The 14,148-nt window shown below is 39.6% G+C and overlaps 1 protein-coding gene across 3 annotated transcripts; it reads right to left on the bottom strand.

Moving 5' to 3' along the window:
• Window positions 1-11,212: 11,212 nt before the first annotated feature.
• Window positions 11,213-13,798, bottom strand: atp5pd (ATP synthase peripheral stalk subunit d). Of its 3 annotated transcripts, none has more exons than XM_057346714.1 (6): window positions 13,699-13,798; window positions 12,845-12,976; window positions 12,561-12,657; window positions 12,392-12,463; window positions 11,847-11,909; window positions 11,213-11,505 (listed from the first exon to the last, which is right to left on the bottom strand). In XM_057346714.1, exons 2-6 carry the CDS (start codon window positions 12,964-12,966, stop codon window positions 11,374-11,376), a joined length of 486 nt encoding a protein of 161 aa, XP_057202697.1. In that variant the 5' UTR covers window positions 12,967-12,976; window positions 13,699-13,798; the 3' UTR covers window positions 11,213-11,373. The 3 variants fall into 3 exon arrangements, with proteins under 3 accessions (XP_057202697.1, XP_057202698.1, XP_057202696.1); XM_057346715.1 differs by having other exon boundaries at window positions 13,703-13,795; XM_057346713.1 differs by lacking the exon at window positions 13,699-13,798 and adding an exon at window positions 13,498-13,516.
• Between the last annotated feature and the right edge of the window lie 350 nt (window positions 13,799-14,148).

Raw genomic sequence — 14,148 nt, 5'->3', positions numbered from 1 at the left:
AGATTGAAAGTGTAAGTTACCGAGTGTAAGCATCATGCCGTTAAAGATCGCAAAATATTGTGCAGTGCCTGGTTGTGGAAGAACACAGTCGCTGCATAACCTTCCTTCGGATTCCGACAGTAGGAATGCATGGGAGAAGTTCATTTTTATAGATGTTCCAGCTCGCGTGGGGAAAACTTTGAGCGTTTGTTCGCTTCATTTCAACGCGAAGTCTTTGCGGAGAGACTAAAATTAAAAAGCAGTGCTGTGCCGTCAATATTGGATCCGATAGGAATGGCGCAGCAATCTTATGTGAGTAAAACATATTTGTACTATGCGTCACTATTGCTTTGTTAGAGATCACTTGATATGGCCTGATAGTATTACCTGGGGACCTCTCGTCATTTGTAATAATTGTAATCGGCATCTCTGTGATTTGGCGGGCTCATATATAATTTTTCAAGGTTTTATCCACCGTTTGCGAATAATGGAGGCCGTTTTGAAGTGTTTTGATATTATTTCTGGTGCTGGGTCATATCCATATCTGCCAACACTGTCGTTTTGGCCGGAAGTCTACCGTTTGAAAACTATAACATTTGAGACCTGCGATCGCGGTGATCTTCTGTCCGGTTCGCGGGTCTTAAATGCTGACATGTACGGTCATATATCACTAAACACCATACAACTATAGGCTATACAAACTATACGCAAAGCCTTGCCATCACATCCGGGAAATAAGTCTGTAAATTTGAGTAAAATCACATTACGTAACGTTACGTGTCTAACCAAATTCACAGAAGGCTCCAACTAAGTCAACTACGCAAGCTGCTATCCAATCACAGCAGTGGGCGTTTACTTCCAAGTCTTCTATGCGGCCCGCCCTTAAAAACAGAGCGTTTCTCCAGCCGGCCTCAAAACCAGGGCAGAAAATAGCCTATTACTTATTGATTTTGATGCTTTCGAATGTAAAAACCATGCGACCGTCATAAGTAGACATCAGACAATAGTATAAAACAATAAAAACGGCCAGTTCACTGCACCTTTAATGTTGAATTAATGTTAAAGGGATACTCCACCCAAAAATGAAAATTCTGTCATCGAAAGATGAGAACGATTTTTGGAAGAATGTTAACAGCAACTAACATTTCTGGAATATTTTTGACAACCATAGTTGGAAAAATTATATTATCTTTTTGTTATACAAAAACATAAAATGTTGATATTTTGGAGAATGTAAGAAAGCAAACAGTTCTGGGGCACCTTTGACTATACCATTTTAATTTTCCTACGATGGTAGTCAATGATGTCCCAGAAATCTAACATTTTTCCAAATATATTTCTTTGTGTTCAACAGAAAAAATCCATTTATACAGGTTTGGAACAACTTGGGGGCGAATAATTCATTAGAGAATTTTCATTTTTGGGAGGAGTATCGCTTTAAAAATGATCAATTTAACCTTGATTCAACATGAATTTAATAATCTGGGTGTGACTCTGTGGGTCTGTTAATATTTCTGTGTGTTTGGTCATTCTTAACCAGCTGACATAGCAACGTTGGTTCAACCAATAGTGTATGTTTAAACCAGAACATAGTTCTGTCCAATGGTAAATGCATTCATGAAATTTGTTTTTGCAATCCGTTTGGTGATACTGGTGGCACAAAATTACACATTCCATTTATTGACAATGCCACTATTGGCTACACCACATCCACATTCTAAATCACTGTAAAATAGCCAGTTCAGTACATGCACACCTGGAACCTCACATACAGTGAGCTCAATTCCATAGTATTAAAATATTAATCATATTAATAATACTTATTAATAAAGAACTATTTGTATGACTTGTCCCCATGTGTCATGCCTATGAATTTATCTTGTGCAACACACGGTGTGTGTTGATTTTTTTTTACAAAAGTTGTTCAGTTGTGTCACAACTACCAGAGACAGACAAAAAGGGTGTCATCTCATACAGGAAACTACTCTTTCACTGCCTCACCTCACTGCCAGGAAAGATTACAAATTAGTCCTGTTAGTAATGTAGGCCAGTAGCCAAACGCAAACAGGTTCATTGACCTGTGCGTCTAATCGCTGGATCACCTGATGGAATTCAGGCTACAACAACAGAACTCTGTCTGTAGAAACTGTGACTCCAGCCTAATGAAACTTATGTGAGAAATGAGAGAGGGACAGAGAAAAAGAGGTCAACATTTCACATACACAAATTTTTTTTTAAGTAAACATCAAAATATATAGATTTAATTGAATTGTAGGTTTTCATTATGTAATTTACAAAGTATGTAATACAACTTTAGTTCCAAGGTTGTCATGGCCAGGGGTGGCAGTGGAGATAAGTGCCCACACTGTATATAAAATGCTCCCATACGGCCAGGCGCGCAGATGGCACTAGGGACGGGGGACATGACCCTCTCAGATTCATAGTGACCCGATCCGTCCCCCTCACTGTGCTTAAGAAAAATAAAAAATATCAGTAAAACTGAGGATTAATCAGGGTTTCGGCTATGTACATTAGCCTAAGTAGTGGTGGACAGGCCCTCCGCTCCCTTAATTATTTTGCCGTCACTGCTTCAGAATCTGGTCGGCCACCAACGTTTACGTTCTCTGTGCTCACTGTGTGCTGCTGCTAGCCTGCTAAGACTCCTGACCCCGCCCCCCAGGGTCCGATGAGGAGCTGTAGTATCGGTAACCATAGTGATCAAATGCCATCGTCTATGACTGAGCTGGTGATTTTTCTGGACTGAAAAAATCGACTGCATAACTGCGACATTAAGGCAATGAAGAGACAAAAAATAATTACCTCGTTTTTTTCAAAAACCAAACAATGTAAATATCCTATGCCTGTTGACTTTTCCCAGATGTGGCAGATTTGTTTTGTTATTTCTTTGTATAGCTAGTCTTTTGCATTTAGCAAACACAGCAAAACGTGGAGAGCATGACTATGCAATTAGGTGAGTGGACAGAGGCAAATAGCGAATGAATACAAAAATAATGGTTGAATAAATCAAACAATTTATCGTCAGGAAATAAGAATCCTCCAATGGCTTTTTAGTGCAAACCATTAGCCCAAATTACGCAAAGTAACAACTTGAGCATTAGTTAAAGGTGTCCTGAACTGGGTTTAATGTTTCATACTGTTGTATGAGGTCTACTTATGACGTTCGTGTGGTTTTTACATTCGAAAACATCAAAATCAATAAGTAATAGGCTATTGCAGAGGTCCCCAACCCCTGGGTCGCGACCCAGTACCGGGTCGTGAAAGAGCCGTTGCCGGGTCGCAAGAATGTGCTAAAAATCCCTGTTATGCCGCTGTATATTTTTATTATGCCTTGGCCCTTTAAGAGTGACCGTTCAAAATTACACAGAGGGCGCGTTTTTTAATCAATGTTTAGACTTTCCATGTTCAGCCAGAATTAAAATGAGTGCCAAACAAACATCGCTCGAAGGTTTCTTTAGTGGAGGAGGTAAGAAAAGACCAAGTGATGGTGATTCAGAGACAGCTAACGTTACTTACGAGAAAAATGGGTAAAAGTAAGCCACCTTTAACCGAAAATATGACGATTCATATCTAAATTATGGGTTCGTCGCTACCGGCAGCTCACAAGCTCCAAGCCCTATGTGTGTAATATGTGGAGATAAATTAGCGAATGAGTCAATGAAGCCCTCAAAATTGCTTCGACATCTTGAAACTAAGCACCCAGCACTGAAAAACAAACCCTTTGATTACTTTGAACAAAAAAAATGTGAACAAATAGGGCAACAGCAACTGCTGAAAGCCATTACGTCGACAAACGTATCTGCACTGAGAGCATCACACTTGGTGGCTGATCGTATCGCTAAAGCTAAAAAGCCTTTCACTATTGGGGAGGAATTGATTTTGCCGGCTGCCAAAGACATTTGCCGTGAGATGTTTGGTGAAACTGCAGTTAACAAAATAGGCCAGATTCCTCTTTCAGCTACCACTGTCACAAGGAGAATTGATGACATCGCACATGACATCGAAGAGCAATTGTTAGAAAGGATTAACGAGTCACCGTGGTATGCACTGCAAGTCGACGAATCGACCGATGTTGACAACAAGGCAATACTACTTGTTTTTGTGCGATATATATTTCAAGACGATGTGTACTAGGACATATTGTGTGTGTGCTCAATGCCAGCTAACACAACTGGGGCAGAAATGTTCATATCAGGGAAACCTGACTGGTCATTTTGCGTTGGAATATGCACAGACGGAGCTGCGTGTATGACTGGCCGACTGTCCGGCCTCACTACCCGGGTTAAAGAAGTTGCCCCTGAATGTGAACCTACACATTGTGTCATAGTGTGCATTCCAGGACCTGGCGGTCACTGGGCCTGGTGTCAATAACAGTTATAATTTCAGCAACAAGGGCGTTTTCAGTTCTGACACTTACAGGATGTTTGCTTAAATACGATTCCCTCTTATATAACAAAAACTCGGGTTAAAATTGATGTCTTAATTCATGACTCCTTTAAAGCTCAAATTACACAAAATAACTAACTGAGTTGAAATCATTTGCTGACAACTTGGTCCCCCCAGTTAAGAAATCCCTTCTGTGCCCCTGCATATGGCATGGGTCTCAAACAGCCTCTGAAAACCAAGTCCAGCTCCTGGCCTGCTCATGTGTCTAAGCCCGGCAGAACTGCTACTGCCGACAGGAGGAGAAGGGTCGAAGGCAGGTCACTGGCGCCTCTAAACCACCTGCTTCGGGTAGATGGGACTCGTCAGCCTGGGAAGGCAGCCCGTCTAGGGATGTCTTGCGGACACCCGGTCACAGAAAAGGCTTCGGGAGTAAACCCTGAGGAAAAATCCAGAGTGGAGCCCATAAAGCGGTTGAATCTTTGACATTGACATCTTTCCGGCAGCTCCTGCAGCCAAACTGGCTCCAAATGTAATTGCTGTGAGGAACACACTGATACAGATGATAGAACCACCAACAGATGGCACAGAGAGAATCCTCAAGTTGCGCCTCAAAAAAGAGGAGGGATCAGTCAACATCATCTGCGTTTATGCTCCAACACTTCAGGCTACTGCAGAAACAAATGACCAGTTCTACGAGGCATAAGACAAATGTTCTAGGTCATCATGGCGTAGGCCAAATAAACAACAATGGTCAGAGACTCCTTGAATTCTGTTGTCTACGCAACCTATGCATGATCAACACCTTTTTCCAGAAAAAGGCTTGCCATAAAGTATCCTGGAGACACCCCAGGTTAAAACACTGGCATCAGCTGGACCTGATCATAACCAGGCACGACTCTTCGAACAGTGTCTGCAACACCAGAGCCTACCACAGTGCTGACAGTAAAGTTGAAACCAGGAAAGATTTACCAATCCAAGCAAAAGGGTCAGCCTCACATTAACACCAGCAAGACTGCCCAGACAAGAACAACAAGTCCACCATGAGACTTGAAGAAACCCTGACTAACTGCCAGGAACAGGACACTGAGTACAGATGGAACGGTATACACAGTACCATCTACAGCATGGCCATGCTGACCTATGGCAAGAAGGAGTGCATAAACGCCGACTGGTACGAGGCCAACACCGCTGAAATGGAGCCTGTCATCAACAGCAAACACAGCGCACTGACTGAGTAGAAACGTGATCCGAGTCAGAGGAATCTGCAAGCACTGAAGGCTGCATGACACAAGGCCCAGAAAACAGCACACTGCTGCGCAAACAACTACTGGCTTCAGCTTTCAGGCAACATCCAACAAGCCTCAGACACCTGCAACATCAGACGCATGTACGAGTGCATCAAGCAAGCAACAGGAAAACAGGTGAAGAAGAGCCCTGAAATTAAAGACAGGAGAGGCCATAACAGATCAGGACAAGCAGCTTGCGAGACGGGTTAACCACTACCTCTTCCTGTAGCCTACTCCAGAGAAAATTCTGTCTCTCAGGAAGCACTTGACGCAAACCTGCCTGTTCTAAAGGAGTTGGATGCAGAGCCCACCCTGGAGGAACTCAACAAAGCAATTGATGCCTTATCATCTGGCAAAGCTCCAGGTGAAGATGGATTACCTCCTGAAATCATCAAGTGTGGAAAGCCAGCTCTGCTTGAACCACTTCACGAACTCCTGTGTCTGTTGGAGAGAAGGCAAGGTCCTCCAGGACATGCACGACTCCAAGATCGTCACGTTGTACAAGAACGGGGTGACCGAAGCGACTGTAATAATTACGTTGCATCTCTTTTCTAAGCACCATGGGCAAAGTCTTCGCACGCATGGTCCTTGCTCACCTGCAGGTCCTCACCGACCGCGTATACCCAGAGTGCCAGTGCGGGTTCAGGACAGAGAGACCCACTGTGGACATGATTTTCTCATTGCATCAGCTCCAGGAGAACCGCCTTGAGTTCTTTCACCTTCGTTGTTGCCGGATCCTTAGCATCACATGGCGGGACAAGGTCACCAACACCAAAGTGCTGGAGAAAGCAGGCTCTGCTCTGTCAGCGTCGACTCCGATGACTTGGGCATGTGCGCCGTATGGATGATGGACGCATCCCCAAGGACCTCCTGTACGGTGAGCTGGCCATGGGACACCGCCCCACTGGTCATCCAATGCTTTAAGGACATCTGCAAACTCGACATGAAGTTGATTGACATCGACCCAAACAACTGGGAACTGGTAGCCACTGATCGCGGACACTGGTCGTCTGTGAGGGACGACCTCACATGGCATTCGTGAGGGAGTCAAAAAGGGCGAGGAGAAGAGGAACCTGCAGCTGGATAACAAACGACAACGGAGGAAAGAGGCAGCAGAACAAGACCTCTCCTACCAGCCGTCCGATTTTGTGTCCAACATCTGTGGCAGAGACTGCCAGGCTAGAATCGGTCTGTTGAGCCACTTCAGACGCTGGTCTCAACAAGACCTAACAAACCAGACAGGGAGCTACCATTGTCTCCCGAGACAGACGGATGCCTATAAAATACTAAAAAGATTGTATTAATGATACTGAATGACAACCCCATGTCTAAAAATGTAAAAGCTAAAAGTTTGAGAAGGTAAATAGATCGATCTACCAGACAGGACATGAGTAATATGTGTTAGAAAGCGGCAGTCCTGAAATGTGTCACACTGTGTGAAAACAGGAACTTCAGGACCTTTCTGCAACATAAAGTCAAATCATTATCATGACACTATCTATGGATTTCACCGATGTGATGACAACCCTATGAGCAGAGACAAGTGTGTGTGTGACAGCTGTATAGGAAAGAGCTGAACACAGGGAAAGTAGATATTAAACAACAGTCACACACATGTGTGCAGACAGGCAAACTGTCCACATTGGTTGCTGCACAAATGCACATAGCTGACATTAATATTTTTCATGTGGGCAACACTACTGTCTCTGTAGAGTAAGGTCCCTTGCCCCTGAGCATGAGGACAAAGAAAGAAAGCAGACGGTGATGACTTACAGGTGTTCAAATACAGCAGGTGGGAACGTAAACGCAATAATGAGTATATTATGAGTAAGGTAAATAAGTTGTAAAATGTTGCATCCATATAAATGTCAGTGTTGTGCAGTATGATGACAAGAGAATTCACCTTCTGTATGTTGAGTGTTTACGTTTTTTTTTGCATTTCATCAAAAATGTAGCTTCTACGAAGCATGTGGGATATTCCTTTTGGAAATGACATTAAAAAACACACATGAGGACTATTTTCTTCAAAGCTTTTTATAAAAGAGAGAATAAACAACAAAGAGCATGAAAAGTTCTGCATTTAATGGGACAAAGGTTATTTAAGACTGAATGTCTGTTTGAATTCAAGATTTTTGCAGTGAAAAGACACAACTCAATTAATTTTTTTAAATAATCAATATTTCTTTTATTTTACAAAACCACATATTTGTAGTTGAATATAAATTGTGCCTTGTAATAGCTATGATAAACTAAAATGATGCATACTATTACATTGAAAAGGGTAAAATATAAAGTCATATTCTATATACACTATTCTTATTTCATAGTTTTGATGACTTTATTGTTATTCTATAATGTAGAAAATGGTTTTAAAAAGTGTTTCTGGGTTTGTGGTAACACTTTACAATAAGGTTGTATTTGTCAACATTGGTTAATGTATTAGCTAACATGAACTGACAATAAACAACACTTCTACAGCACTTATTTCTTCAAAAACTCTTAGTTCATGTTGATTTCAGCATTTTTAAGTCAAACGCTGTCATTTTTAACATTAGTCAATGCACAAACAAAGAAAAACTATATTGTTAATTGTTAGCTAATGCATTTAACTAATGTAAACAAATACAACCTTATTGTAGTGTTAGCGCTTTTTTTTTTTTAACTGGTCGTCTTGCAAATAACAAGGAATCTGTCCATATTTCTAATGGTGTGGTTGACTGAGATGAGGGTCATGCTCTTGCACAATGAAGCCAGCGTCAGATATATTAAAAGACATTCCATCCGTTAAGGCTCCGCTCATTGACTTCATGCATGCCTGCTGAAACAGTTGTTGCTGTTTGCTGCTGTGAGCACTCAGATCGATGATGGGTGGACAGACGTGCTCTCTTAACCAGAAAATGTGCTGACAAAAAATTCCCTCCACTTCTGCTATCTATAACATGTAAGGCTGCTCAGGATTGTCTAATTCCATGAATACCACACATGGAAGTGCATGGAAATGTTCTCTTAGTAAAAGCTTTTAAGAGGGTTGCAAGAAACCCCTTGAGGTCAGAAAATCTTTAGTGACATTCACAAAAGGGATTTCTTAACTTGGGATTCTCGTGACCCTTATTTAAAGTAAATGGTTCCTATTTGGTAATTTTAGAAACCAATGTTTCCAAAGTACATCCTTTTCATTGTCAAACGTTTATAACCATAAACCTTTCCTCGACATTTACTGAACGATAGGTTTTTGTTTTATAGTTTACCCCAAAATAAAAATTCTGTCATCGATTATTCGCCCTCAAAACCTTTCCTCTGTGGAACACAAAAGAAGATATTTTGAAAAATGTCTCAGTGTTCTTATAATAGAAGTCAGTGGGGGCCAATGTTGTTTGGTTTGTAACATTTTTCAAAATATCTTATTTTGTGTTCTGCAGAAGAAAGAAAGCCATACAGATTTGAAATGACATTAGGGTGAATCATTTTTTATTTTTGGGTGAATTTAAACAGGATTTACATGGATTTTACACATTGCCATGTGTTTAATGGTACTTTTGTTTTTTGTATTATCTGTGTTGTTTTATAACTAACTTTCCCAGGCCATACTGGTGCTATCTATTAGTATTGATGTGCCTGTTTTGCCACAGGACTGTGAGTCATTATTGGGTATAAAGCAGGATTACTTTAGTGGTCATAGCTGAGTAGGCAAAATTGAATTATAATTGACTGTAGATTTGGGTTCATATAATGCGAAAACATTATGAGTTGTGTCAGTGAGTCAAATTCAATCTCATTTTTATGTTTAACACGTCTTGTGTTCCTGGACTTTGCATGCATTCACGTCCAGAGTTCATCGTAATATATAGATGCACTGCGACCTCTAGTGGATAAAGGCGCACAAGACACGCTCTGATTTTATACGGAAGCTTTGAAAATTACAGTGATCAGACACAAAGCAAAACTCTTAATCATCTTGAGCATTAAATCTTGATATTTAAGTCTGGAGCATGAAAACCACAAGAGAACGTGACTTACGCACATATATACACTGAATGCATGGGTTTTCTCAAGTTTCTGACCATGACAAATGAAGGTTTATGATGTTTATGATGTGGTCCTGAAGATACCAGCCGTGACTAAATCTAAGCATCACATAAAAGACACTAACTGTGAAGCTTAAATTATAGCCATCCCAAATGAGGAGACACCGTAGTATACTTTAGTATGTATAACAGTAAACTGTAGTAAAATTCCTGGATACTACAGTGCTTCTGAACCTTACAAAAGTATAAAAATATACTACACTATTTACTAGATCATCAATTCACTATAGTGTCACAAATTACTGTAGTATACTTTAATGAAGTGCAATAATTCTTATAATTTACATACTACAGTTTGCTATATGCAGTGCTGAGGACATATTTTTTATAAACAGACTGCAGAAATCCAACAGTGTTTACGTATGACATGTGTGTTGGCTATATAAATGTGTGTATGTGAATACAGCTGTGCTGAAAATATCGGTTTTGATCTTGAGTGTTTGCTATTAAAAGGTTCATTTTATTAATTCTGGCTAGTGATTTGACATCGTTAACATAACATCTGCACATGATTCTCAAAATTTCATTCATCACGACCCCGTCCAAAGACTCATAGACCCCCTTACCCCTCATTTCCAAAAACTTATAGATTCTAGACGAATCACAATAATGACCCATTTTGTATCCAAAACAGCGAATTTCGCCAAAAGGTGAGAAGTTTGCATCACTGCAATAATGATTTGTATTGCTTTCATCTTTTAGATTGGAAATCTATAGTTGAGTAATCCTTTCCTGAAGCTCAGTGGTTAGAGCATGGCGCTAACAATGCCAAGGTCGTGTGTTTGATCCCAGGGGATTGCACATACTCAGAAACAAATGAGTAGGATAATGCAATGCAAGTCGCTTTAGTGTCTGCCAAATGTATAAATGTAATGTAATCCATGCACTGTGCCTTGTTGTATACTACACACTTTAGTTAATTTTGAGGTTGTTCAGGTATTCAATGCATTCAATGCATACCTAAAATAACCATACTGTACAGGTCTACAAGTGAGATAGTATTGCATTTCACATGTATTTCAGGACCTTGCGCTCTCCCGTGAGCGAGCAGATCGACCAATCATGTTGCAGAGCACAGTGTGGCCAGACCAAAGACAGTTTTGCATTATAGATCAATGACGATTTCAAAGCCACTTCAACAAAAAAGGCCAATGCTACATAAAGCCGTGACACCCATCCATTAAAATGTTGTCTGATATACTGTATGTGGAGTAAACATGTTTAAAGATGTTTGTAAAATGACACTCTACAACATTACAGTCATACAATAAAAACACTACAGATTGACAATTTGACAAGCCGATGAAGACTAAAATGTTTTTTACACTGAAATACAGACCATCTTTGCTGGTGTTATAGTCAACGAATGAAAGAATTTTAAGCTTGCTGCATAAAACCAAATGAACGTATGCATTGTGTAGCATTTGCCGATTCGAATTATGCTCAGATGACAAGTCGTAACTTAAACAATTAATTTTTATTTCAACCCACACATAAAATGGTAATGAGTCATTTCACAATTGGAATCACTTCTGTGGTAGAAGCATTTAGACTATACAGAAGAAGCATTCGCACTCATGGAGATGCATTACATTGAAGCTCTGGGCACTGCTAATAAATTACAGGTCAGCAATAGGCTTGTGTGGCCAGTATGGATGTTTGACCTTGTCCAGCTTGGTCTCTGGGAAGGTGTTGTTGAGATCTTCTATGGTCATCTGATCGAAAGGAATCATGTTCCTGAACTTCTCCAGCTGCCAAGGATACATAATGTAATTGTTAATGTAATATATAGTGAATTTCTTTATCAATGGAAAACTTTGGGTGGGCAAGGATTTGGGGACAAGGGGTGTTTACAGAAACAGGTAATTTAAATCTATTTTTACTATTGCATCCGATCTCTCGAATTTAAATAAATGGCTAACTAAACACTAGAATGTTTGGCAAGTGTGCATTTCTGTATAGCCAAAAGCTGATACACTGGACACAAGTTCCAGACCATCTGCAAAAAAATAAACTGTCCAGATTTGCTCTTACACAATAAAATTACTTGATTTTTATTAATGCTCATAATACGATTGTTTACTGTACTTACCCCATTCTCATACTCTGCGATACGAGCTTTAGATGCTTCCAAATATGCTGCTGCATTTTTGTTCTGTAAGAGGTCAAGAAAAAAAACATGAATGTGTGACACACAAGTGTGCTGTCATTAATTCATAAAAGAAAAACTAACTTTCTGCACTGCGAATTAAGTTCATACTGACAAATCGTCATTGATCAACATTACACCTAGATTTATTTAATAACCATGTGTAAAGATATGAAAATAACTGAAATCATTGTTCCTTTGCATTGAACTTGAACTTCAGTTTAATATTTTGTATTAGTAATTCTTTCATCTAATTGGCTGATTATCAAAACTGTAACTGTGAAAGATTAATGTCTTTCTTATTTAAACCATAATGAAATGTATCTTTTTGTAGCACCATCCCTAAAAACTTCTATGATGCAAAGAGTGATTCAGTTTCCGAATGGTTTGCAAATATTTGAGGAGATTGTTTGCAAGAAGATAATCTTTTACTCATGAACGGCACGGTCAGAGCAACGTGTGAGATTTGAATATTATAAGACACTCACAGCATCCTGCTCCTGTGCATCAATCTTTGCAGTCTGAGTGTCTACTGGTTCAGGGACCTTCAATGCAGAAAACTGCAGAGGGAAAGACAGACAGACAAACAGAAAGAGAACACTATAAGACACACTGCAGCAGAAGAAACCCAGTCGAAGACAAAATACCACACCTCACCTTCTTTTCAAACTCATCTACCATGCCTGCTTTGGCTACAACACTTCTGTAGTAACTCCAGTCAATGGTAACTGGCTTCTCTGGCAAAGATGTAAGTCTGCAAGTACAAAAATACATTATTTAACATCCTGCAGCAAAAGCTACACTGCCTAATTACAGCAGATTTATTTAAGGACCATTTTTGATCTTTTGCTCAAGAACATAACGAGACATCTTTATATTACAAAGAAGACATGTAGTAACAACGACACTAGTATTCTTCCATGTATAGAAAGTAGACGCACTTTGCTGTGATGGCATCACTGCGGGTCTTCAGGCTGTTGAACATGGCTCTCTGGTTCGGTGGGACCCTCTCTGCAAAAGCCAGCCAATCAATGGCCTTAACGGCTGCACGTCGTCCTGCCATCTTTCTTCTCCTGTCAAAACATTTAGTCAAGCCCTAGTTATGAAGAATGACATTTTTAACCTAAATCATACATTTTGCTACTAGCATTAAAAACATGCTCATTGAGTGGAATTACATTCTCTATATATTAGTACATCAAAAAATAGATCTTCAAAACTTGTCTATATAATAAACCGTATGAAAAATGTATTGTAGTAAACCTTTGCATTTTTATTAATGTATACTACAGAATCAATTCACTTCAAACAATTAATTCATTACAGTTAATACTGATGAATACTGTAGAACAGATTAACAAATTATATGAATTACAATAATATACTACAACTTATATTAAATATAAAGTGTAGTATAGCACTTTTTCCAGGTTAGATGTCACATAACCATGATTAGAAAAACAGTGTTAAGGCGCATATGACGTTCAATCAAGGCCACATTGAATATATGGATTCTGAAATAAAAACAACTATTTTAACTTTTACAGTTAAATAAAATAATGAAACAATATAAAGTAAAAAGAGTAACACATACGAAAGATCTTGTGCTTTGCACAGAAGTCAACAAGACAAGGTCAGGATATGACTTATAGAAGCTAAATCTGTTAATAACCACCCGAAAAAAAGCACCGTTTCACGTTAACAAGAACTATTAAGTCTTACGTTTAATATTTATTCGAGTTTAAAACTAGTAGACGCCGTAATATTTAAGATAATACTGTATCGCAATACGTACTTACTGTCCAAGGATCAAGCCGCTGCAATGACAGAAGCGTGATGGCCGCCGGAGAGCGGAAGCGCTGTTAAGAGCACTGCGTCTCGTTACTGACACCCAGCGGACTGGAGACACACTGCTGCAACACATTAAAATATACGGAGACTGCAGCGCAACTCCTGTACACTAGATGTCAGAAAGAGCCACAGCTTTTTTTTGTATCCGCTTTGCCTTATATCCCTTTCTCTCTGTTATGGCTGTTGTACTTTTCTTATTCTTATATTTGCTCATAGGGTACAGTTTGTATGAAACTTTATATTTCAACAATAGACATGGGTGTGTGTGTCTAGAAAAAGCTGTCACGTAACAGTTGACACATTACAGATATTACGGTGTTTGAGTTTGACATCCGTCAAATACTACCTTAATGTACGTAAAATATCCTAATGATTCTAAAGCATTTGAACACAA

Source organism: Triplophysa rosa, linkage group LG11 (assembly GCF_024868665.1).
Source record: "Triplophysa rosa linkage group LG11, Trosa_1v2, whole genome shotgun sequence".
Taxonomy (NCBI): domain Eukaryota; kingdom Metazoa; phylum Chordata; class Actinopteri; order Cypriniformes; family Nemacheilidae; genus Triplophysa; species Triplophysa rosa.
The sequence above is the reverse complement of the archived record's forward strand: the minus strand, read 5'-3'. Positions and strand labels throughout refer to the sequence as shown.

Coding starts and splice junctions, on each gene's coding strand:
- atp5pd (XM_057346714.1), bottom strand. CDS start 12,966: ATGGCAGGACGACGTGCAGCCGTTAAGGCCATTGATTGGCTGGCTTTT. Junction 11,910..12,391: donor ATGCACAGGAGCAGGATGCT/GTGAGTGTCTTA, acceptor GACCTCTTACAG/AACAAAAATGCAGCAGCATA. Junction 11,506..11,846: donor TCGCAGAGTATGAGAATGGG/GTAAGTACAGTA, acceptor TATCCTTGGCAG/CTGGAGAAGTTCAGGAACAT.